This window comes from Lutjanus erythropterus, chromosome 11 (genome assembly GCF_056507025.1).
Source record: "Lutjanus erythropterus isolate fLutEry1 chromosome 11, fLutEry1.hap2, whole genome shotgun sequence".
NCBI lineage: Eukaryota > Metazoa > Chordata > Actinopteri > Lutjaniformes > Lutjanidae > Lutjanus > Lutjanus erythropterus.
In genome coordinates, this window is record NC_139327.1 from 3,529,876 (window position 1) to 3,557,259 (window position 27,384).

Consider the following 27,384-nt stretch of genomic DNA (forward strand, 5'->3'; position numbering starts at 1 on the left):
TCCATTCGCTACTCTGTGTATACTGTAACAGTTGCTGGAAATCCATCTCCAACTCATAATTTTGCCCTAGAAATGTCTCAAAACTGTGACTGTCAGTCATTCATGCACTGTAACAAAATGTAAGGACTGTTTCGATTTAACAAAAGTAGCTGTTTTGAGTGTGTCCACTAGATGGTGCAGCTGCATTGCAGTAAAAATGCTGTAATGAGGTTCCCAGTTGTCTTCCATTAGTGAGGAACAATGGATCTGCCAGATGTTCCTCCAGATGAGGCGCCTTAAACATGCTAATGTTTGCAGCCGCCAAGGCAGCATGTACATGATGTGCACTTTTACTGTAATGGTCTTTAATGTTCCTGTGTGTTTTGGGCAGCACTATGTAATGAACATAGCATAATATGACTAATTAGCATTCCTATTAGAAAACAATTTGCAAGATAGTGTTATACACAGTGTGCAAACAGTTATTTATTATAGTTATAGTTATATAGTTATTACCTTGTCTTATAATGCGTAAATATCACCCTCTGGGGTGAGGAAACAAAAATTTCATTTTTCACTCCATATAATTACTGACTTATGATTCACATTTTATCTATTTATCCATGTTGCTGATGTGCAGGCACCCATGTCGGACCTGCAAACCCAACCACAATATACTGCTTACACTATATATATGCTATATAGTTTTTTTTCCCGTTTATATCTGTCACAAAATACCATGATTGAATTTTGTTTCAGCAATATGGTGTCAGTCGGTGTATGACCTAAGGTGAAAAGAAAAAGGTTATGTGAGGATAATATTTTGAAGTTCCTTGATTTTTTTTTTTTTTTTTCCCATCTGTGAAACATGTGGGGGGAAACAAGGTTTGCCAGGCCAAAAACAAAAAATGTTTTGCCAGGACCTGCTTCACAGATGAAGAAAAAAATTCAAGGAAGTTTCGGGAAAGATTATTCTCACAAAACCTTGTTTTTCACCTGTTATTAAGTCATCACTCACCACTCAAATTAAAGTTTTTGCAAAGCAGCAATAAATATGTCTACTGTCAGAACACAGAAACACATGTTATTAACCACCCAGCCAAATTTGAATTGTGGAAATGTGGACTGAGAGAGTGGGTGGATGTTTGTTCATAACTGACTGTTAGAGAGAGTGAGGTAGAGATCGAGATCTTTGTCTGAGCCTGATGGCACCCAACAGGATCCGAAGGGTTTGGGTCGTGTCAGGCCATGTTTTTGACATATTTCATTGGATCACATCAGGTATTTTTAAACCACCTCATATTGGGTAAGGAACTGACTTTCACAGGTGTTCCTCCTTACAGTGTTTTTCTTTTTATTCTTTTCTTTTAAGAGTAGTCCTTCCATTTTCCTTTCAAGTGTCATCAGTTTTCACATTGTATGGTAAAGGCAGGTGTGATATTGGAGGGTAAAGGTGACAGGAATGTAACACGAGCACAGCAGGGTCTGAAATCCAACAGTTTTGGACTTGAGCACGAGCATGAACCCATCATCACTCATCAGACACTTCTCTCACATGTTAGTGGATCCCCTCATAAATAAAACTGACACGGATGCCTCCTGCAGTTCTCTGTGTGATGTGTTACCGTGTAAAACCAACCATGTGAGTTTCTACCTCTGACACTTGCGCTCCGTTTGAGTGTTTACTTTTGATATTCACTGAACCCTGAACTGTGAGTGAGAGTCTGTGACCTGTGCTGAGTTCATGGAACATGAGAGGTGTTAACGCACATCATCTTAAGCTTGGCTTCTCCTGTCAAGGACTCGCTCAGACCAGACAAACAGGACATATTTACATACCCTGGTATGACAGCCGCTTGTCAATCAGTTTCTAAACTGTTCAGACTGCTGCTGCAGAGGTGTCCTCTGGCAAATCCTAACAGCTGCATGTCACTGCCGATCTCCATTGTTTTGTACTGGAGTAAGCCACACAGGGAGGTAAGAGGTCACACAGTGGCCATTTTCCTCTAACGTCTCGCTCAGGGTGGGAAAATCAAATGCTTATATCAGAAGATGATGTGGTTGTATTCCATGTTGCAAGTTATATTAATGCAGGAAATCTGACAGATCATTATCATTTCACCTCTTCCAGATTGATCAGCAGCTTAAAAGACAATGGTTAGTTAAATATTCAGACATATAACTGTACACCTCGCTTTCATTTAGTATTCAAGGTTCATGAATATGCAAATAGTCCCACCCTCTCCACACATCGCTTTTGCTGGCTAATCACAGTAACTAGCTACATCCAGCTTCTCCTGTGGGCTGGGCCTCACTGCTAATGACATGTATAGCACCACCCCCTGGATTAACAGGACTGGTTCCTGCCTGGTTCCTGAGACTGCCCTTGGACTAAATGGTAGGAGATTAAAGATTTTCACTGGAGGGGGTCTTTAACATTCAGACACTTCCTAGCTAATATGCATCTTGGACACATTTATCCAAATCTGAGAGTAAAACACACTGAATGGAATCAAGCTTGCAATGTAACATTAGCTAACTGTCTTGCTGTCTTTCCTTTTGACATTTTACTCAATGGAACACATATTTTTCTGTAATGTTCAGACATCCAACACAAATGTTGTTACAGGTGGTGTTGGGAATAACACATCACAAAGTAACTAATTACAATACCTTTGGCAACAACTAGATTTGTAACTTATTCCTTTTCTAAAATTAATAACACAGTTACAGTTGCTGAAATTTGAATGGGCTCTGCTACTAGCAGACATAGCACAGAGATACAGCCTGCTCTCACGTGACCTTACAGTTCAGGTGATGTGCACTTGTTTTTCATCATAGTATAACATAATGTGTTCTCCATATATTTATTTATTAACATCTGTAGCAATGTATCCGGCTTCCTGTGGGTCTTCTACTAAATCCTACATTCTAATCCAAAGGCAATAAAAATCTAGCTCACAGGTAGATGCTAATCATTGCTGCCTTCTGGTGGTCAGGAGTATTATTAACTCCTATTGGTGATAATGAGTACAATAACAAATTGTCAGTGGTCACAAAAATAATACAATTACACTAAAATAATATATTAAATTCATAGTATAGCTCTGTGCATTAATAAAAGAATTTATGGAGAAATGTAAAAGTAGCACAAAAGTTACTTTCCCAAGTAACTAATTAGTTTTATAATGTGGTAATTGATTGTTGAGATAAGCAACTAGTAACTGTAACAAATTACTAACTTAATTAATTTATAAAGATATAACACTATCCAAATAGTACACATTTTGTAATGAAAATACATAAAATACCTGATCACTGAAATGTTTTAATATCAATCTGCTAATGCAGATTAAATTAATGTGTCATCCATCCGATATTTACAAGGTAAACTGTGATGGCAAGATAGTAAGTGGAGGTAAAATAAAGAGAATGAAAATGAATGCTTCACAAACACTGGAATCATGCCTTCAAACTGCAACTATTATGAAGAGAAGTGCACCAGTAGGCAAATATTTAGAGCAGTGAGTACAAGTGCTAGTGGCTACTTAAGAAGTGTCAGTGAAGTATTCACTAAACCTGCAACAAATGGCACAAAGCAGTAAGGTGGTACTTGGAGAGCCCAGTAGGGGCTACATGGTGTAAAAAGTTTGAGAAACATTGCTCTACATTTGACTTGCACTGGGAGTGACATCAGATGAAAATAGCCACTGTGTGAATAATGTGAATCACTCTCAGGCAGAAGATCATGAAGTAATTAAACTGCATTGTCATTATTTCTCTTGATAGCCTAACTGCTGTACATGACAACATGGCTGAGGTGGAAGCTGTGTGCCACAACTTACTTGCTGATTTATCTGACCAAAATATTTCCTACTGAAGTGTTGAAACTGTTGACTGAACTTGACATTTACAGACGGATGAATTTGCAGTTCAAGGACACGGAGCCATTGTTAAAGGTTTAATTGCTTTATTGTGGAATTTGCTGGCATTTCCTTTTGTTTTTGAACATTTCAGCCGTAATTTTCCAGAAGTTATGTGATTACTCAGTATGCTGAGGGAATAGACTGGGCAGCAGGACATGCATGTAGAATAACAAGCGAGAACACACTCACACTGAAAGGTATGTGGAAAACATTTTAGAGGTAACAGTTCAACCTGCAATTAAAACACAATAGGTATTGTGCACAATGTTTCAGAGCACTTTATCTGCATACCTCTCCGTTTCCCCTGTCGACCCTGGCTGTACAGGAAACTGTCACAATGGCTAATAAATTGTCCAGGCCAATCAATGAGGGAGCCGGGAGCCAGGGGGAGAGCGGATACAGTCAGTGTTTACTCAGGGACAGGGAGCATTTTGGCGGTGAAAACAGACGCGCTTCAGTCAGACGAAACGATGCACTGATACATAAAATATGGGAGCAGCCAGCATTCAATCAGAATGCCATCGTGATATCAATTATAATTAGGAAAAGGCTCGTGTGCATCACATATGTTTACTGGAACAGAAGAGACAGCTTATCTGCTCCATGTTTGTGTTTTTCTCACCCTTCCACAGAACACTGATAAGACAAGACAAGCCACATGTGTGGATGTGAAGTTGCACGCTCCTTATCAACAGCAAACTGCTGCAGTGACATGACATCATACAGAGGAAGGGGCCTCTCCACCCTCTGCACTGCCCCTTATTTGGACAATTACATCATATGGGCCTTCCTCCTTTACATCTCAGCAAACAGGGGGAAATATACACCACATGTCATGTTTTACTGGAAAGTGTGTGGAGAAAAAGAAAGAGCAGTGTTGGTTAAAGAAAAATAGGAGAAAAACAAGAGAAAACACTCCACTGCACAGTTATTTAAGGAATCTGATGTGCAATACAAGAACAAATGAAATGTGTTGATTGGACTGTTGGGGGTGATAATACACACATCCAACATCTTTAAAACTGTCAGGATTAATTAACATGGGGTTTGTTGATTGTAAATGCAAATAAGCCAGTTTCAGTTTCAAGAATGAAACATTACTGGAAGAAAAACAACTCTGTGAAAATCAAGTTATTTTCAGCTTGATTTAAAAAGTGCACTTGATATATTTAGATAATATGTAGATGTGAAAACACAATGTGACATATTACCATGTGTCACTCTTATTTGTATGCGATTAAAGGGAAAATTTAGCAATTTTCATGTGGCTGTGCAATCAGTGTTGATGGTAAATGTAATAAATTGAAGAAATATTTTTCTTTTCCTTGAAGTGGAGAAGCTGGGGACATTTCCCCACCATGTTTTGAAATGGCTGATTTTGCTTCCATCATTTTTTGAAATCATAATTTGTTAAAAATGTTCTGAAAAATTGCAATAATTGTTAACTAACAAATTAAAACTCTTTGAGAATTATTTATTTCCACAATAAGAGAACACAGGAGTCATTATTATTGGTTGAACTTGACTCATGAACTCTTGTGAACTCTATTTTTTTCTCCCATGCTCCCCTTCAGAGGCCCCCACCCTCATAATTTCTATCAATCACTAACAATAACTGAGGAAGCAACTGATAAAAAACATGATTTAAAATTGGAATTTTAGTGAAATAAAGCACAGTGAAATGATAGCATCAGCAAACTCTTGCTTATTTATTTCACTCTTTATTTCTGCCCTTGTCATCTGCACCCTCCCAGGGTGGCCTACCCCCCAGACTGGGAACCACTGGGTTAGGGTAAGAATGTCAAGGTAAGCCAGTTGGAGGCAGAGTAGGGTGGGTCGTGTCTTTGCCAAACTTGCTCACCTGTTATTGGAGCACAGATCAAAAAGGAGCAGGACTTAAGATGGGTCAATCGATATCCAGATGAAAATTGTCCCTGTACGTTTTTGAAGGCTGCACAGCAGATCAAACAAGCTATTTCTCATTGTCATGCAATGACTGGAGCAGGGAGTACAAATGTGGACTACAATGGAAATACAGCCAAATCTGAGGTTGGCCATATAATGGCATATGCACATTCTGGTCCTATGTATTTAGCATTCCTGTTTCAGAGGCCTGCCGGCCACTGGGCTGGAGAGAGCTGATTCACAGACACAGCCATGGCAATGGGGTAATTACAAAGACCCATGCAGTCTATAAATATGAGCTACAGCACCACACAGATCTGGTCTCACTGCAAGTCAACCTCAGCCACACAACAGCTCACATTTCTCCAATTAGGCAGAGCTTGATGCAAGTTTTTCAGTTGCATAAAGAATGTTGTTGGTGGAAAATGACTCAAACTAAGGAGGTCAACATGATGATACGGGGCAGACAGCAGAGTCGGGGCTGCTTTTACCTCCCAGACAGATCAACTGAGACTGATGACCCCACGACCAAGGAGTCCAGCTTGGATGGAGCTGTCGAATAAATAATTGAACGAGCAGATAAAAGACGTGGTCTCTGCCCCCCGAACACTATATTTAGTCGCTGCTGTCTCTCTGCCTCCTGCTGCCGTGCTGTACAGTATAGCCCCAGATCACACTTTCAAGGAGCGGAGACATCAGCCCAGATCTGTTCAAATCCTCAGCTGCTCCGCTGCCAGACACTCTGTTGCTCGAGTTTGGGAGTGCAATGGCAGGAGCGGGGGTGGGTGGGGTTGCGGTAGCTACGGCCAGCTACTGTGAGGCAAAGACAGTCCAGAGGGCAGCAGGTCATGGCAGCATGAGAAAAGGTCAGAAAGGCAGAGCCCACACCTCAAGACTGAGCGAAGCCTAGACGGCACCGGCTCCAAAAACAAATGTATGTGAGGAGAAGGTGGAAGTCGGGTGGTCCAGTGCCACCAGACATCAGCCAGGGCAAGATGGTCTCACTGCTGAAAGTCACAGTTTCTAACTTTGTAATTTGTTCCATGTTCCCAAGACGTCACTTGAATCTCCTGCTGGGCACATGAAAATATTCTGGCATCATACTATTGAAGTTAAAGAGGCCTATGTTAATGCAGTTTGACCTCTTATGAATGAATGACTGGAGTAAGATCTTCCTCAGTTCATTCTGCTCACTGGCCTGTGTGAAATGACTCCAGTTAGATGCTTCATTGCCTAACCATTGAGTCAACCGTTTCTATCAATTGCATGAATTGATTACATGGGTCACAATGAAATGGAACGAGTTAAATTCTAATCCAAGAGTAGAACAAATGCAGAGGATCTACAAATATTCAATTAGTTGAACTGAAATGGGGGCAGAAAACTGTGTAAACAACATGATATAATGTGATAAATTGTATATATGATGAAAGAGATGCTTCAGCATCTAATGGCAGTAGAGGTGGATATGCTCTTTGGCGTTGTTCAAACTAGCTCACAGCTCATCAGAAGTGACAGTTTAAGTCACTACTTGATGTGACCAGGGCATCAACCAACAACGTATCTGTGTGACTTTAGGCCACCATGTACCAGAGGTGGGACCACGTCTTGAAAGTCACAAGTAAGTCTCAAGTCTTGACTGACCAGCAAGTCAAGCCCTCAAGTCTGAAACAATTCATCATGTGCTCTTTATCAAATGTGATGTCATGTTTACCACACAGCCTCGTCTTCTTTGTGCAACTTTAAATAAAGGCCAAAAAATGTTAGAAGTTGTTGTGTCTCCATCAGTAACTTTTTCACCCTCACTTTTTGGATATTGCAGACCACTGTGTGGTTTTTGTACACAAATGATATCATTTTTTTTTTTAACTGAAGCTCAGTTATATAACATTAGCTCTTCATGGTTTTCTCCTGGAACTTGATCGGATGCTGTCAGACTGGTTTAAACAAAGTGACTCTGGGAAATTAAGTGTAGATTTGATAGGAATGAATACTGTTAATGTTAGTTGATCCAAGAGATGAAGGGAAATTAATTCATTTGTGTAACGCTTCAATGAAGTCACAAGTAAGTCTCAAGTCTTTGCACTAAAGTCCCAAGTCAAGACTCACAAATTCCAAGTCCTGAACAGAGCCTCAACTGACTGTGCTATTGTGTAACTTCAACTGTCGAAAGAGGCTGGAAGTTGCTCCATCTCTGTAATTTTCAACCCACACATTTTAGATATTGCAATTCATTTGTTGACCACTGTGTGGTTTTTGTACACAAACAAAATTATCTTTGATCATTTTCAAATTGGCGCTGAGTAATGTTAGTTCTTCATGGATCTGGGCAAATAAGTGTTGATGTAAGCTGACTGAGAACTGAAATGAAATAAACTGATTTGTGGCACACTTTTTAAAGCTATAATACATAACATTTTCACAATGTCTAAAACTATATATATTTTTGTTTAGTTGTGTGCTTACATTATCCCAGTGTTTCCCTAATTGGGGTGTGGGTCCCCTGATTTATGTTGGGGAAAAACACAAACACTAAAACACTAATATTCAACTTGAACCATTTTTTATCAGTTGCTTCCAGAGAAAAGTTTGTGAACCACTGCTTCGTCCCAAATGTTTCCAACAATGTTGGACAGAAATCTGTTAAGGTAACGGTGTATTTCCTGCTAGCTGCTGCTATTTGCTAGAACTTCCACGAAAACCTGGGATGCGTCAGAGAGTGAGGAAGGAAGTTAGCAAAAGTACGTGAATATAACTTGAATATTACCTCGTCCACGTCCACATCAAATTTTTATCAACAATGGTGGTTGTTTAAAAGGGAACTCCCACAATCCCACAGTATTTCACAACATCACCAAACTATGTCTGTTATTGTTTCAATGGAACAGTAGAACTAACCTCACCTCTGGTACACAATTTGAGTTGTACATTTTTCTGGTCTTTATCATCAGAAAGGGTAGTGCTCCGTGAACTGTCCCCGAGGTGGTGGCAACAGAGGTGGGTAAGGTCCTTTCCCTTGGCCTCCATATCAGTGTGACTTTAGGTCAACATGTACTGAAATGCAAAGACAAAAACAGATGTTTGATGCCAAAATATACTCCACTGACACATGACTCATCTCTACTGAAAAGAATGTACAACGTACATGTACAACTGGCTGTTTTTTCCTTAGTTAGCCCAAACATCAGGGAGGCCTATTCATCCTCTCCTTTAATGTACATGGTGTACTTGGGGAAACCGGGACACTTGTTCCTTGGCACAGGAAGGGGAAATTGTGCATGTTTAAGTGAATGTAAACGTGGTCGATCGAGAGAACAATGGGAGAATCACAAGCTGTTGTGTGATTACTGCATTTGAAACATTCCTTGATTGCTTTAATTGCTTAACATTTTGTTGATTTATTTCAATGTAACTTCACTTCATTTCCAAAACCACAGTTCAAAGAACAAAAAGCTAAAAGATAGAGAAAAGAATGGACATTTACATACATTAACAACAACAGCAATCAGATGAAAACATCTGTCAATTACACATTCTGGGAATAGACAGACTCTGTGTGCAGCTTTTGGAGGGACTAATTAACTCTTGAAGACCAGGGGGTACATTACAGAAACCTCCCAACTTCCTAACTTAAAACTCTTTGATAATCAGGGTAATTAGGATTAGGAAAAAAGCCATTATAGATGAAAAGTTTCCAAGTCAATGTTCCTATCCTAAGATAAAAAATGTGTGTTACACAAGGATCAGAACTTCCCAGATAATATATGTATATATAAATAAACTCTCCAAACTTTAGAATTATCGTTAAGTTGTCCTAACTTTCACTTTCCCACCTGTAGCGGTAGCTAACTTACTAACTAGCTAACGGAAGAGTTCTTAACCCAGGGGTCAGGACCTCCAAGGGGGTCACGAGATGATTTCTAGGGGTCACTGGATGCATTTGAGAAATAAAAGAAGTAGAAGTTTTTTTGGTCGATTTTTTACATTTGAAAACTAGTCATTCCTTTAAATTGTTTGGGAGATTCTGCAACGCTGTTTTACCTGTGAAACTCCAGCAGTGTTTGGTGGACTAAAAAAACTAAACCCAACCTTCAACTGGCATGAAGGTGAGCAGGTAATGACTGAATTTTTATTTTTGGATGAACTATCCCTTTAACAAACTACTCAGTCCAGCAAGCACGATGGTAAATAAGGGCCATATTTTAGACTGGGGAATGGTTTTTACATTGCACCTGTACCAATGATCAAATGTAAAATTGGCAGCTTTCATGTAGTTACTATATAGTCTTGGACAGATGACGCATGATTTTTCTGATTTTCTGATTTTTTCTGTCTCGAAAAGGTTGAAAACCACTAGCCAAGCTAATGGTAGTGTTAGCTAACTTGTTCAGTCCGTATGACTCATCTTTTATTGCTTGCTGTATCTTAGCCCACTCTCTTTCTTTTATTTCTTCTTTAGAGGAAGCATTATTGCACATTTCCGAAAAAAGAACATCTTTGGAGTTCTCTGCAGATGTTACCAATACCTCTAACTCATCTGTTTTTAAGTTAAGAGCCTGTAATTGTGTTTGCTCCATTTTTATAGTATGTTTAAGAAACAGCAGTTACTTAGCTCTGTTCAGTGAGAACAGAGCTAAAAACTGATAATAAATGTTGATGAATATTTAAGATTTCCTTACCTGAGATATGATAGCGTTAAGTCAGATACAATAGGATGCCCAAAGTTAGTTTTGCTCCTGTAATACCAAATTGGGTAAAATCCTTAGACACTTCTGAAGACTTAAGATAGGATGTATGTCCCAGAGCACACAGAGAAATTCAGAAAATGATGAGATAACCAAAAACGACACCAGGTTTACAAGTATTTAACTGCCAGATGCAAGCTAAACAAGACAATATCCCACCTTGTTTAACCTACATATAATAATAAATATAATATAATAAACCTACATATTTATTAGATTAAAAAAATCTAACTGAAATCTACTTTATGATTATTGATTTTTTTTTACAGTAAAAACATGAGTAATGTAATTACTGGACAGACCTCAGATTCTTGTGAATTTCATGAGTTTAAAGGGGCATAGGCGTGTTTGCCAAAAGCACAGCTGATAGACACACAGCTGACAGACACGTCAGAGGGACATTTAAACTTTATTGGCAGCCACACGATAGTGGCCCTTATCGTCCTGCAGGCGCGGGGCCCAGCGATTAGCAGGTTATCTCCCATCCTGCACTGGAGGTTTGGCCCAGAGCTGAGACAGGAAGGAAGGCCGGGGGCAGTGACTCAGTGGCTCCGGGCCACATAACAGAATAATGCGAGAGATAGGTCCAGGTCCGCCGAGCCATTCTACACGATGGAAAAACACACAGGATCCCACAGACATGACCAGCATATCAAACACATGCCAAAGAAAGAGGAGGGGAGGCGGGGGCTCCACAGAGGGAGACAGGAACAACTGTTTACTGGGGCTCCCTCCTTGGCCCTCCGTGTGAGACCACTGGCTGGTTTGGCCCTCTTTCTCTTTTCCTGCATCCTCCTCTTATCCTGGATGTCAGTGTGCAGCGTTACAAAAACAATTCTTGTCAGTATCACTTGATCATTTTCTGCAGAGCCTGCCAGGCTGCACTGTTTGCATCATACTTTCCAGATTCAAACAGAGGGGATTTTCAGACATCAAAGTTATTGGGAAGTAAGTGGATGATTGCGTTGAAAGTAGCTCTGCAAAACAAATGTCATGAGGGGCTTTAGGTTTTACTGGCAGAACTCTCTCATTTCAGTCGGAGTAAAACAATACAGGTCAGCTCAGTGCATGTGGATGGATTCAGACCTCGACTCTGATACCCTCGACGTGCCAAACGCCTGCAGAGCAGAGCCAGGCAAACGCCCAGCCTTCTCCTAGGCTCATGCCAGGATTCAGCTTCCCTCATCTTCTGTCTCCCTCCCTCACAGATCTAGTTTAGCCTTCCACTTAAATTTGATCCTATTTTATTTTCAGGTAATTCTCTACTTACACAATGTAGTGTAATGTATATCCATCTGTTTTACTTCCTGTCAGTACTATAACATTACCTCCTACAAACTTAGAGATTATTCATGAAGGTAGCTTGGTACATATTGTTAAAAGAATGTACTATTCATTTTGGAGTAGTGTCTGTGAGCATATTGATAATCATGTCATAGATAACTGCTAGTGATGTTAGATAGGTAGCTATCACCATTATCTTTAATCACACTCAACAGGAATAATATAAAATTGACCAAAAACGTTCTATTGGCTTCTCTTTCTTTTTCCACTGTTCCAACCATCACCAGCTCTGGATTGGTTGAAATAAACTCTTCATTCACTGCTCTAGATGTGAAAATATCGTGAGAGGAGCGATATGGGGGTCAGACACCAGAGAAGCAATGGAAAGAAACAGCACTTATGGCCAGAATATTTTCACATCTACCTCAGGGAATTAAGGGTTTATTTCAGCTAAACCAGAGTTGGCGATTGTTGGAGCAGTGGAAAGACGAACCAAAAAGGTTTTATTTTGTTTCTGTCCAGTTTGAATGAAGGTGGCAATGCTAGCTAGTTGCTACATTGCTAAAGGTTATTTCAAATATGTTCAAAAATGCTTTATACAAAACCTAAACACTATATGTACCAAGCTGACTGTGAAAGTGAAATAAGAAATGTAAGGATGAAAAAAGAATTAGCAGGACAGGCAGGAATTAAGCAAATGTGCATCTCACAAAATGGTTATATGTCACAGCATTGTGCAACTAGAGACTCAGCATGTGGCTGTGTGCTTTAGTTTCTACAGTGGAGTGTGTGTAGGGTGACTGTATCCCAACAAACCAAATGTGGGACACAGAGTGTGTTTGTGTGGGACTGTGATGGCCAAGGCCACACAAATGGACAGTTGAGGGTAAAAACCATGCACACTCACCTCACTTCTTTGTTCAATGCACAGGTTAGTTTAATTTGCAGTCAACCACACCCCAAACAATTCAGGTCCACACTACAGTTATTTGAGTTATAATTTCTTTATTTTCCTTTAGCTTTACACTGTTTAAATGGAGTGCACACATTTTTACACTGTAAGGTTAGATTTAGTAATTTTCTGTTGTATTAATCATTTTTCTTTGTCTTTTTTTGAGTTACCATGCTGGTGGGGGTGGTTTCCTCCTGGACGGGCAAAAGGTGTGGCACAGGAGTGGAACCTGTTAAATCCTGTGGCCAGCTCATCAGGCCGTACCATCTGCAGCCGTGTCAGAGGGGGTTTTTAGGTTTAGTTTGTTTTTTCTGTGTATTAGTTTTAGTAGATACCATTTTGTTTTCCCCTTTTTGTGTTAGTTGGTTTGGCCAAACCGGTATATATGTTCCCTCACATTTCATTTTGTTAGTTCAGTTTGTTCAGTTAACACAGTTTTGTTGCTATCATTTTTGAGTATAGTTATATTTTGTTGACCTCTTTTATAGGCCTAATTATTAAGTTCTTGCTTTATATTGTTTGGCGTTATTTTTTGGGTAAATAAAAACCCTCTTTTCAACAAATTCCTGTTCTCCTCGTTGCCCTACTGCTTGGTACCTGACAGGGACAATGTGGGACATGTTAGCAATGCTGAGAGGTATTCTAAAAGAAATGATATTAAAAAACAAACATTTCTTAGCTTGTAAGATATGCTTTGCTCTTAGGTTGATTCAGTAGCACCCATGAGGGCTTATCACTGCATATTCTTAGACCTGGGCTAAGAGTTAACTTTGGGCTAACTTAGCCACTTTTCATATGCATATTGTTAAGCCAGGGTTAAACTAAGCACAGGGCTATATGATTCACACTGCACATCTACTAGCTCTGGGTTACATGTCTGTTGGTACCAACTGACATTTTAGAATATTCGATGATTACTCAGCTCTTGTAGCCCCCTTTCACCTGACAATTTTTACCCCTGGGCTTAGTTCATTTTCAGGGGACAAACTCAGGGTCAACCCTGCTCCAGAGCTAGGCTAAAGCAGGGGTTAGCCTGCTTTGGAATGTTCCAGGATTGTGCCAGGATTGTACCAGTAAGCTTTCTTAGCCTAAGGCTAACAGCTTTCTTAGTCTAGATTTAACAGCTCCCTTAGCCTGGGGCTAAGTACAGCATGGAAAGTCCTATAGAGCAGGAAAAAAGCTCATAGATCATAAACCCTTAAATATAAAAACAACTCATTGACTTAGGTGAGCAATGTAAATGTTACCATGCTTTTTATTAAGAAAAAGTGCAGTTCCCAATTACTTGAATATAAGGCCAAAGCAGCATCTACATATATGTCTACAATCATTTGACTTTGGAAAATAAGAGCCAATCAAAATGTGGGACATGCTCTATGTGGGACATGGGACAAGGGATTAAATGCTGTGCTAGTCATTTTAAATGTGTGTTATAATTAAGCTTCACTAGAGTTTTCTCAGTTCATCAGGAATAAGAGCCTATTGGTCAATGTCCCCTCAGGCTCTCAGCGAAATCAAACGGTGCTTGTCAGGAAAGCCCCCTCATCACGCCCACCTCTCACTCACACACTGAACTCTGTACTCATTCTAAATCAACAGCATCTCAGCTTTTCTTGCTCAGCCTCACACCTTTCTGTTCAAATTCATTCAGTGTGTCTTGGTTCAGAATTGCAAAATTCCCCACACTCCTCTCTGTGGTATATAGCTGATCATGCTGGGGGATAATTTGGGATTCCTGTCTTGTCAAAGTCAGAGAGGCTCTGCGTACACAATAGAATAGTCTAACAATTATCTGTAGATGTTTTGGCTCCTTTCTGACAGGACACAGATGGCACAGAAACACTCATCTGCATGCAGGATTGGACCTCTCCCAGCCATTCAGAAAGAGATAATTTTCCTTTTCAGGCACACAGTCATCTCACAACAGAAGCTCGTCTCATGAAGAGTCATTGAAAATTCACTGAGGCGTGAATGATTGGTAATATCTCACATCAGACAACACAATGTGCTGTGTTAGAAGACATTTTCACCTCTATCTGCATCCATACAGAGTTACATCCAAACTCTGTATGGGACCAGAGAAGAACAAAGCCCCCTCAGCCATTTAAAGGGATAGCTCGGATTTTTTGAAGTGTGGTATGAAGTATGAAGTACATCCAGTTATCCATAGTCAGTGTCTTACCAAAGTAGATGACGGTCTGCATGTACCCAGTTTGGAGAAACAGCAGGAGTACCAGTGTAGCAGGAAAACAATACACTGCTGTTGACGGGGTCAGCAGCAAAGGTGATTTTAACCAACATCTAAACCGTGTAACTTCACCCGAAATCAGTCCCTCCAGGATGTTGTGAAGTTGCGATCACAACAGTTCATGCAAATTCAGCCAATCCTTGTGAATTCTATGCAACCTTGAAATATGGTCCGAACTTTGCAACTTTTCTGCAAATTTGACCAATTATTATAGTAGCAGTTCCCCTAGTCAGAGCGATCCCCTGCACAAACACTGTACATCTCAATGAACTGACTCGATGTTTTATTATTCACTACTTTCCTTTGTCTTTTTTTAATTTTGTCACTGGTACTGAAAAGGACATTTGTCATTGTTACTGACATTTATCAACGCTCTGTGCACTTTCATTTGATCACTTTGTTCTGTTTTGACTGAGTTCAAACTCTAAAAAGATGCTTCTTTGTGAAAACATTCCCCTGATACACTTCTTCACTTAAAAATAAAGCAATTTTCTGCCATTTTTGTAATCAGGGGCCTTTTTGGTAAGGTTAGTTAGAACACTCAGAACAGAGTGTGGTTTTGTTCTCCCTGGAACAAATTGCCTTTGATTTTTAATGAATTATACAAAAAAAACCACAACTTTCTTTTGCAACTTTCACTCGCTCCTACAATTTCATTGCAAAAAATGGCTAAAAGCACTGCAATATGCATCGCAATTTTTTAGAAAAGCTGCCATGAAATCAGGCTTTTTAGGCCACAGCAATCCCAAAAAAGGCCTGCGAAATCCTGGAGGGACTGCTTTAATGGACAACAGTTAAGGCATCAACATCTTCAGGGGATTGTTTAGCTGGTGAAATAAGTAGTTGTTAGAGATAACTGGAGTTTTTTACTATGATGATTGTCTTGACTGGCTTTGCATTTTTACTAGCAGCCACAGGCTACATCTGAAATTCCTTACCAACATGCTATTTAGTGCGCCACAAGCATGTGAGATTTATTCGTCTGTCCATAACCTTAGTATAAAACCTGTTGGAAAAGGCTGTCTGATTGCTCTTCAACTGATACTGATTTTTTTTTTAGCCACCTAAAAAACAGTTTTGCTGCTTACCCTGTCCACAGCAGTATATTTTGCTTCCTGTAGGTAATACACTGACTATGGATGAGTACCTTAGACCAGTGTCTCTCAACCCTGGACTTCAGGGACTCCTGCCCTGCATATTTTAGATGTTTCCCTGCTCCAACACACCTGATTCAAATGATCAGGGCCCTGTTTCCCAGAGCCTTCATAGTGCTACGTGCATCGTAAGTTGTATCTTACGGTCTCCCTTAACCTTATGGGCTGTTTCCCAGGGAGACCTTAAAATACAACTTACAATGCATGTAGCACTATGAAGGCTCTGGGAAACAGGGCCCTGATCATTTGAATCAGGTGTATTGGAGCAGGGAAACATCTAAAACATGCAGGACAGTGAGCTCTGAGGACCAGGATAGGGGAAACACTGCCTTAGACAACCCCACTTCAAAAAATACAAACTGTCCCTTTCTGTATTGTTTCTGCCAGAGATGATAAAAAAGTGAGGGATAGCAGTGGCAGTCAGAGGAGAGCAGAAACCACTGAAACTGTCATAACTGAGCCAGTTGCATTGTGTTCATCTTTCTTTAACCAAACCAGATGATTTCTCCCCCTATGTTTATTCTGTAACCACCAGGAATGCCACAGACAAACATGTCCAACATCAGGATTCATGCAGCATTACTGCTTCATTCTGCACCGACCGCTGTGCCCTACACAGCTTGTTGTGATGAGAATTGTTTGTAAGAAATGGTTTTCCAGTAAATGTGACTTCATTGCTCTCAGATAACAAGAATAATTTGTTATGTTTTTTTTTTTTTTTTCATTTTTCAGACACAAATAATTTTAATGAGAATATTTTGGTGCTAAATTCGCTCAGAGCGTCCCAGACAGGATGACACTTGGGTCAGAGTGAAAAACACAGCTCTAATGAGTCTGCTACGCTTGTGATTGAAAAATAACATTTGCAAATTTCAGTGCTGCAATTAAAATAATCAGCTATTTTCAGTGTCATCTGGCGACTGTTTCAACCACCACTGCCGCTGTCTTTTGTCTAAATATGTCCCAAATGTGAGCAGTGCAGTGATGGAGATTGATAAGGAGCTCAGGCTCAGACAGATGGTGTGACAGAAAATCATTTGCCCTGAGGTGCAGTAATAGGTATCAGAAATTGTAATTGGTAGCAATGGAATACAATATTCATATAAATGTTTTCATTAGTGTAAAATCAGCTGAATTAAGAATCATTGTGTTTTCATTATCTTAGAATGAGTCATTTATCCAGATTGTGGGTCCTCTTCCACGCCATGTTTCTTCAGTAACCCAGAAAGGACAAAAACAAACACGGGCTCTAGATATAACCCTTGTATTTTACATGAGTTTTGCTTGGTAGGTGAGTTGGTTGAAATCTGCCATTTCACCAGTAGTTGCCACAGATTTCTACAGACCGGTCCTTTAAATAATTTTTTTCCAATATGGAGTCAACTTTGTTGTGGAGAGTCACAGAGCCACAGTAGTTTCCCAGTAGCCACTGGCCTACCTGTGCAGTACATCCTCTTTTTTGTTTAGTGAGCTTTTAAAATAATTGGAGATTCCTTCTTTTTCATTGTAAAAAATAATAAGATGTTAACATGCAGTTATACGGGATGGTGTTTGTGCATTTATTATGCAATTATTTTTTTTCATTCATGTCAATCAGATTATTTTGGTCATAATTGTGGCGCTGGAAATGATTATTCAGCAGAGGCTGGAAGTAACAAAGTACAAATACTACATTAATCTACTTAAGCAGATTTTTCAGATACTTTACTTTAGTACTTATTGTTCTGACAACTTTTTTCTTTTACTTCCTACATCTGAACACAAATATCTGTACTTTCTACTCCTTACATTTTCAAATCAGGCTCATTACTTTAGTTGTAATGCATTTGAGGGGAATTATTGATTATTTTTATTTAGCGTCATTATTTGCCACCTTCCCAATATCAAGACTGAATTCAACCTAAATACATGGGACACTAGCACATAGAAAGTACATTTGGTGTATCCATCAGTGCATATTACACACAGTAAATGTAAAAAGATGAAAACAACGTAACAACAAATAAGAGAAAAACAATGTAAAAGACTAACAAAATTAAGAGAATATAACAAGATGTAACAAGATGAAAACAATGTAACAAGACCTAACAGGACAAAAATGAAGAAGATGAGACAGACTCAGTTGTAGAGAAAAGGTGAAGTTCAGTTGGCTTTGCACAGAAACAGTAAGTAGCAATGTCCTTCAGAGGACGACTTTTTACTTTTGACCTTTCGAGTACATTTCAAAGCCCGTAGCTTTTCACGTTTTCTTTTTTTAACTTCTCCTTTAACCAGAGCCTGTTTTTTTTTAATGAATATCTGTACTTCTACTTGAGTGAAGAATGTGTGGACTTTTGTCACCTCTGATATTCAGAATGAACGACACGTCTGATAGTATGCTGACATGCTGTGTGGGATTTTAGGATGCTCAAACGCCCGCCACTGAAACTTTCATTTCTTCTTTCTGCTTGACTGAACAATGCAATTGTGGTACGATGAATACAGTGTACAACCAGGGCTTACACCTAAAAGTTGCATAGATGTAACTGTCACTGTGTATTTTATTGCATATATGGATCCCCATTAGTAGTTGTCTTGGCAACAACTACGCTTCCTGAGGTCCATATTCAAAGAACATATATATATATATATATATATATATATATATATATATATATATATATATATGTATGTATGTATGTATGTATATACATATATATATAAACTGTGTTGTAACTTATTTATATTTTTTTATTAATGATGTATAAGTTCATACAGTAAACAGTACATTAACATTGCATACAATAACAAATGAAAACCATACAAAATATTGAAAGAAAGCAACTTCAGCAGATCTACCCTGTAAATCCAAATAAGTACTCAAAAAAATTGAGGCAATCAGTTGCCACAATTTTCCACATTTTGCCACAATGTTCAGAAACTCAGATGTTTAAGGTTTTAAGAGCTTAAATGTTTAGATTTAGTGTTACACGTGCTCTTAAAGTAAAATTATTGAATAAGTCAACTCAAATATTTTCAGTAAGTACAACAAGAATTCACATTCACCCTTCTAATTGCAATTAGTTATCAGAACTGAATAATTTTTAAGTATAATTATTCCATGTTCAGTAAACTCAAAATAGAAATATATAAAATGTTTTTTAATTTCTTTAAATATTTGTGTTTTACAGACCTTTTTAAAGACCTTATTTCCATCATTAATAAAAAATATAAGTTTAATAAACACAAAACAAAGCAAATTCTACTAACACTCAGCATTAAGTTAATAGTGCCCCTAGAGAAATGAACTGAAAACATTTTCACTACTTACTACTAATAATTAATTTGAACTTTCAGTTTTACAGTGTAAATTAATAATCTCAGATCATTATAAAGCACTTGCACTTCTGTCAGTGTGGAATGTTTGTGGTGGAAAAGACCAGTAACCTTTGAAGTTGTATGCTTTATTCCCACGCATCTTGACAGCAGTTCCTGTACACCTGACCAGAGAAACTTGTTCATAAAGGTGATCTGATCATTTCCTTTGTCCAGTAACTACGTGAATATATACTATAGCTTACTATGTAGGGACTATTTTAAGGCTTCCTCTGAACACACTACGTAGTTTAACTCTTCACAGTGTGGTCTGCAGCACATCTTTACTTAGCTCTGTTGTTTACTGAGTCATTCATACAAGAACATCCCTCACATGGACTTATAAGACAACACAAATACAGTTGCAGTGGTGAAACATACTGGATGTCAGAAATGACATTTCTTACATTACACTAGGAAATAATCATCCTCTACAAATCAAAGCTGCCACATAAAGTTTCCCTTTGTTATAACCTCTCATTCAGAGGAATTCATTCAAAAACAACAAGAGTGGCTAAGTCTGTCCTTTAAAGGGAGACCACACTACTGCAGCATTGGTAATCTACCTGAAATCTTTGACTTTTAGTTTAATTCTGCTTCACATAAGGCTCTATACTTGTACTTGCACTCGCTGTTTTTCATGATACCACATGTCAGTAAGCGACACTCAATATTTCACTAATCTTCACTCCAGCACCACAATCAGTACTCCTGTTCTCTGCCACTGAATGTAAATTCCCACACAAGAAAATCTTGGTGTTATCTCTGATTCTGCTTTAAAATTTGACAAACAAATCAACTCTGCTGTCAGCGCGAGCTTGGTCCATCTTAAATCTCTTAAATCACTCCTGTCTGTTTAGGACTTGGAGACCATCATTCATGCTTCTATGTAGTTATTCAGATAGCCTTATCTGGCCTGCAGCTGGTCTAGACTGACTCCACACTGGTACCATGAACAGAGACCATATCTCAGTTACACTGGCCTTTAAAGGACAGAATCAATTTTATGTAACATTCTATTATTTGTTTTTAAAGCACAGCATGGACTGACATCAGATCTGCTGACCAATCACTGCTCTTCATGCTCCAGGTTAAAATACAAATCATCAGGCATTTTCTGATTAAAACCTGCCTGAAGATCCACCTCATCATGATCATCATGATCACATGACTGCTCACATTCTGCTTGTTTTTAATCTGTGAAATGTTGTGTTCTTATGACTTTATTCAGATTTATTGATTATATGCATTTGTTGATTTACTTTTTTTTATCCTTTTACATTCAGATTTGCTCTTTAAATAAATCAGCTTGACTTGACTTTGATCAGGAGCTGTTGTTGTTGATGATAATAATGATGATTAGTATGACAATGATACTTTATTGTTATTTAATTTACTTTGCTGCTATTGATACTTTAACATCACATAGAAGATAAAAAAAATCAGATAAGAAAGAAAGATACATTTAATAACATTACAGCCACAGAAGACAATATTCAACATACATCTGATCTGGGATTAAGATCCATGATTTGTGTTCAAAAGACTGCTTCAGTCTAATAAATCGTGGAACTCTGGATCTCCAGTTTGTTTTCACTGTTCAGGACATATTTGGGGTCAGAGACAATGGTGTTGGCCAGCTTTAATATGTTATTATGGTGGGCTGATTCATAGAGTTTCTCAAGTTGTTGCCCTACAATCTTTGAGCAGATTTTCATTTGGTGGAACAGTTTTGACTTTAAAGCAGTGGACAAACACTTGTACCATAGTGTATAATACTGTAGAACACTCAAGACAGAAGAAAAAAACAAAAGAAGAAGTTGTCTACTTGCCCCAAAAAATCTAAGGAGGCAAGAAAATAAATTCTTTGCTTTGTCTTTTCTCAGACACAGTGATGAAATAAAGCTGACTGACAGTATGTGAACCTAATTCAGTCAAATTTTGAGAAGACCAAATGGTACCACTTCACAATTAGACTACTTTTACAAATGATATATAAATAGTTTATTATTAGGGTATTTAATTAGGTTGGAAGCACTTTATTAATGAACAGTTAGAACATATTAAGTAAAAAGGCAACAGTCCACATTTCTCTGTACTGTTCAGAGTCAGTCTCCTCCATCAGCAGCATTTACATCATGCCATCAGCATATCTTAATAATAAATAAACTTTCATTTGACATCAAATAAATATATCAAATAACCAGATTCATACGTTAAGGCTGTGGCTATACTGTTTACCCTGATGTGTTCAGTATTCACCTTTTACACAATCCAGTCTGTTTTAACTTAAGAAAAAAAGTAAAAATTTAAGTTGACAGGCAAGTTGAGGTAATTTATGTTCCAAAACAAGCAAGGTTCTCTAGTCAAATAAGTGTGATATTTATTCAGTTGTACTCTTGAAAACATGTTCAATAAGCTGGACAGCAGTAAGACTAAGGGGCTAGTGAACGAATCCAATACTGGCCTTCAGCATGGTTCACAATATTGTCATTACTGTGAAAACAATCTATTATGACTTATCTTAGAGTGTAGTAAAGCACCAGTTCCCAACCCGGGGTCAGGCAACCCCTAAGGGGGCGCTAAAGATCACAGGAGGTCCCCAAGGCTTTGTCTGCTCTGAAGTTGTCAAAATTAGATTTGCACACGTTAATTTAATCACAAATTTTTTTAAAAATATGTATTTTTTTGTCCTCAATTGAGAATGAATCATTATGTGTGTATACATTTACTCTGTTGGGTTGTTAAAAGAAAAAAATGTAATAAAAGAGACATTTACCAAAGATAGAAGTTGGAGAAACTGAAACAAATATAATTGAATGTTAAAGCTTGTAAATAATCACTTATTCTTTTGTTGTATGTACATGTGTGTGCAGGCTGGAGGGGTCAGCTTTCCATAGATTGAAGTAAGGGGGATCCAAGGAAAAAAGGTTGGGAACCACTGTATAAGAGATACACGACTAGTTTTCATCATACATGTGCTCTTCAAACTATAAAAAAGAGGGTTCTCAGGAGAGTTTTAACTCTCAAACAATGCATGTTTCTGTAAAAACTTCATTTACTGAGTTGGTTGAACTCTGTACAGTACATTCACTCAACTCATCATCATCAAAAGTTAGAAGTTAGAAGACAGAATAACTCATGTTTATAAATTATGAAGTGTTCTGGCAATAAATACTAGAAATTTTAAGTTTAATTAACTTGAACAAATAAAACTTGTCAGTAAATGAGAAAAGATTAGTTGATTTTATAGAATTCCATGATGATTTGTAACATCAGTGATGTCAGTGAGTCATTAATAACTGGTCATGTATGTATATTTCATAATATAGCTCCCTTTTGCTAGCCATAAATGGTAATAACTAATTAGTAAGATTTACTACTAAGCAGTAACTGGATCTTGCCAAATAGTGCACCAACATTCATGCATGAAAACTGTGTTATGACATATTTCTAATTATTTATTAATTATTTACAAAGTATTTACAACATAATTACAAACCATTCAAAAATCATTCAAGTCAACTTCATTTATAAGGCACAGTTCATACACTCAGTGTGTTTCAAATAAAAGCTAAGATACATTGTACATGACAAAAAATAAAGTAGCATATAAGGTAAGACAGTTTACACATAGAGGAATGACAAACAAGAGAAGGCAGTATACTTATTATCATTATGCTTAAGAAAAGGAGATAAAAACAATAATCATACTTATTCTATTATTGTATGTCGCTACAAAAAAATATAGATAAATCCAGTGGTGTATTTGGGACCTTTTACTAAAAATATGAGCTCTAGAGGGGCTGTTCTTCTTCTCTTGTGTCTGTGCTACATACGTTAGTGACCTACTTCTGCTATTCTGTAGTAATGACAGTAATATTTCTCTCAGTCAGCATCTCATGTGATCGATGACGATTGATAGATAAATTAATAAATAAATGAAGTCACACCCACCCACCCGTATCCCAACACTGTCAGCTTCTTTAAATAACACTGAGCCTCTTCCACCACCACACTCCAACTGCACTCCCCGGCATCTGCAGCGCAGTATCAGGTGCGGCTGCATCATTCTGCCTGCAGGGCTTGAGGGGGGCGGAGTTTACAGCCAGGTCACACCCCTGCACTATAGCACTTGGTGTTAGAAAAAAAAAATACTAAGGAGCGCACAGCCCGTCAGTCCGTCACCGCACACTGCCTGAGAGCAAAATATGATCCCGAGGAGAGCCGCTTCTGCGCTTCAACACTTGAGACAACAAACCCACTGCGAATAATTCCAAGTGAAACCATCACAGCTTCTTATTCAACTGTTCTCCTCTCCATTCTCTGTGTTTTTTTTTTTCTCCTTTCCCTGCGCTGGATCTTTCGTGTCAGAAAATGTGCGTGGAGAGCGATGGATGTGAGATCGAGGGCTGCAGCAGTTCGGATGAGGTGCGCACGCTGTCGGGCAGCATGAGCCCCGGACTGAAATCCAACCCGGACCTTCACCCCTGCAAGCCGGGCCAGAAATTCCGCGCAGCGCTGCTCAGATGCCGCTCACCGGCTGCTGCCGCCGGGATCCTCAGCTTTGGGAACGTCCTTAACTACATGGATAGATACACTGTAGCCGGTAAGACACATGACTCCCCTCTTTCTATTATTAGAATTTTATATTTATTGTTATTTATTGGATGGAGTGCTTTTACGCGCACTAATTGGCTGGGAGCTGTAGTCCTCACCTACCTCAGCTGAGACGGGCGGAACAATGGGTTTGCCCAAGCGCAGTGGACAATCTGCTAGAACCACACGGCTGTGCGTGAGGTGTTTCCACGCGTCTACACTGTGCGTGCTGTAGTTGAATTAAACAGATAGCCTCCATGTCTGCGCCATCAGCCAAAGCAACGCCTGACAGTAACGATTTTAACCTGGAGCAGCCAGATAATTGGTGATCGATCAATTAAGGCGATCAACTCTCCATCCTAGGACCTGCCCGCATGCTTTCGCACCGTGCGCGTGTGTGTGTGTCTGTGTGCGTAAATGTGTGAGATGTAGCTGTGGGCTCATCTGTCAGAACGAGATGAGAGAAGGACAGAGTGTGTATCGCAGTGAGGAATCAGTCATTAGTTCCTCTCCTCGCCGTTTCTGGGAGCGATGGAGTCCGACGTTGTGTGTGTGATGCTGTGATGAGGCCATGTGCTGTTAATCCTCCTCAAGGGTCCGCAGTTACTCACTATAGTACAGAGCCACAACAGAGTTTAGTACAACTGAACACTGTGCGCAGATGGAGATGAAATCTGTGGTCTTGGAGTGTGTTAAAATATGAAAAGTGCGTTTTTTATTTGAGCACTATGAAAGGATTAATTAATTGATTGTCACTGTAATACATGTATTAGATCAGATGTTGTGTTTTTTCTGTCGTATATTAGAGGAAAAGGGTCAAGAAGAATGAAAAAAATTAAAGTAGTTCAGTTTGTAGTCTCACAACATGTTTCTGTTCAGTAATCAAGATCCCTTTGCAGATTTATGTTTAATTTTAGTTCATTATAATGGATTCCTTAATGGCTCCTTAATGAAATTAGTAAATGTTACATAAGATGAGATCACCATTTTAACCTAATCTTAGTTTTTCTGAAGCTGGGTTTTGTTTATTCTACTTATCAAGGCTTGGACATTGGACTGTGGCAGTGAATGGGTTAAAGATATTGCTGCAGCATGGAGAATGGAGGGAAGTGTGTGCATGGGGAGAGTAGGGGGCTCTTCTGTACAAAGAGACGCCGTCCTGGTTAAATTGAGAGTGTTGCAGCGGTTGATCGATTATTAAATTACTCGCCAACTATTTTGATCATTGGTTTTAGTATTTTTCTAAAGGAAAAAAAGTTAAAATTCACAGATTCCAGATTGTAAAATGTGAATATTTTCTGGTTTCTTCAGTCCTCTCTGACATTAAACTGAACGTTTTTGGGGTGTGGACAAAACAAGCTGACATTTTAGGATGTCATCTTGGGTTTGGGGGAAGACTGATCGACATTTTTCATCTTTTTCTGACATTTTATAGACCAAACAACTAATCAATTAATTGAGAAAATAATCAACTATGAAAATAATCTTTAGTTGCAGCTCTACAAGTGTCTGTTCATACTCTTACTGACTGACTTACATGATCAGTTCACTAGAGCTGCAACAATTAGTCGATTAATTGATTAGTTGTCAGCATTAATCGACAGTTATTTTGACGACTGACTAATGTTTTGACGTCTCTGTTAAGACAAAATGTCCAAATTCTCTGATTTCAGCTTCTCAAATGTGAATATTTGTGTGAGTATTCGGTTTTTAGTCCTCTCTGTAGGTCTCTTTAGTTATCTAGATTATATCTAAACTGAAAATCTTTTGGTTGTGGACAAAATGAGACATTTAAGAATATCACACTGAGCTTTGGACAGCAGTGATCAACATGTTTACTTTTACAGGCAAAACAATTAATTAATCAATGGAGAAAATGATCAACAGAGTAATTGATAATGAAAATAATCATTAGTTGCAGCCCTAACATTCACACAGTGGAAGTCTTTCTCATGATCCTGTGTCTCATTTTACTTCCTTGCACATTATTTGCTACATTACGTGTAATTATCCGACATTAAGATTACAGAAGCTGATAAATCTGTGAAAAAATGTGTATAATTTCCCTGTGTAGCCTCTGGCACAAAGAAGGAGTGGCTCACTCAAACACAACACTTAAATAGACACTAACATGCCTGCAGCTCCTGCAGCTCATCATCCTGAAGACTTCAGGTCCAGTCTGTCGACTGTAGAAACAGTCACAGCCACACAGCCTTGGGCGCCTCAGTAATCATTACAGCAGCTCGACCTACAGCCACACCAAGAATGTGTTGATCTGCCATATCTAATCTGAACATCTTTAAGCACCACTCAGTCACAGCAGATTTAAAGACTTCGTCCTCATCCTCAGACATGAGTCAGTCTCTCTGTACAGTAGGGATTTGTACTCACACCTCCTGATGCTTTGATCAGAGGAAACCCCTCATTAAGGGGCTCCAAAACAACTCTATTCTCCTGCTTTGGTCCTCTCCATCATGATCCTGCCACTGCTGTCTCTGCTCCTCATATCTCATGAGTCGCGGGGAAGAGAATCCCTCGCTGAACCTGCGAGCGCTGTGACAGGGGGGACGGGGAGTGACTGAAGAGAGAAGGGGAGAAAGTGGGAGAGGGAGGGGGAGGAGAGCGCAGGATGGTGGGATTGGGGAAGGAGGGGTGGGGTGGAGTGGTTGCAGCAGCTTGGGTAACCCTCGTGGGGAAGAGGCATGTGGTGCAGAGGGGTCCCATCTCTTCCCTTCTCATCCCTGCCACCTGAACGCTGCTGGACCGTTTTGCATTATGCATGGGCAGCATGTGTCGGACCCTCATGCAGAATGGGGACCAGCAACCATGTGCATCTAACACAACTGATACACACTGCACCGTTCTCCCTCCTGCCTCCATCTCCCTCTGTCTTCAAGTCATCTCTGCTCTCCTGCTGTGTGAGCAGCTACATTGCAGTAGTAATTAGTTGGTGAAAGCGAAGCATCTGTGTTGGTAGTAGAGTGTTTTCTCCAAGAGTATGTGTGTGTGTGTGTGTGTGTAGGGGGCGGTGTAATGTAGAGCTGTATGATATATCAACAGCAGATCACTCTTAGAAATAAGGGTTCCAAAAGGCTTTTTCCTGATGAGCTGAGGTTCTACCCAGAACCATTAACTTCTGAAGAACACTTTTTTGGAGAAAGGGTTTGTCAAGGCGTCTTTGCAAGACTAAAGGCTCTCTTCCACCAAATAAGCTCTGGTCCTTGAACTGGTTCTGTTC

At 39.1% G+C, this 27,384-nt stretch overlaps 1 protein-coding gene across 1 annotated transcript in view; it reads left to right on the forward strand.

Annotated features, from left to right (window-relative positions):
• The first annotated feature begins 23,303 nt into the window (after window positions 1-23,303).
• The window catches only part of spns2 (SPNS lysolipid transporter 2, sphingosine-1-phosphate), a 96,382-nt gene continuing 92,301 nt past the window's right edge, over window positions 23,304-27,384 (forward strand). Inside the window, exon 1 of the mRNA XM_084730489.1 lies at window positions 23,304-24,156. Coding sequence (XP_084586615.1) covers window positions 23,925-24,156 — 232 coding nt within the window. The 5' untranslated portion in view covers window positions 23,304-23,924. The remainder of the gene's footprint in view (window positions 24,157-27,384) is intronic.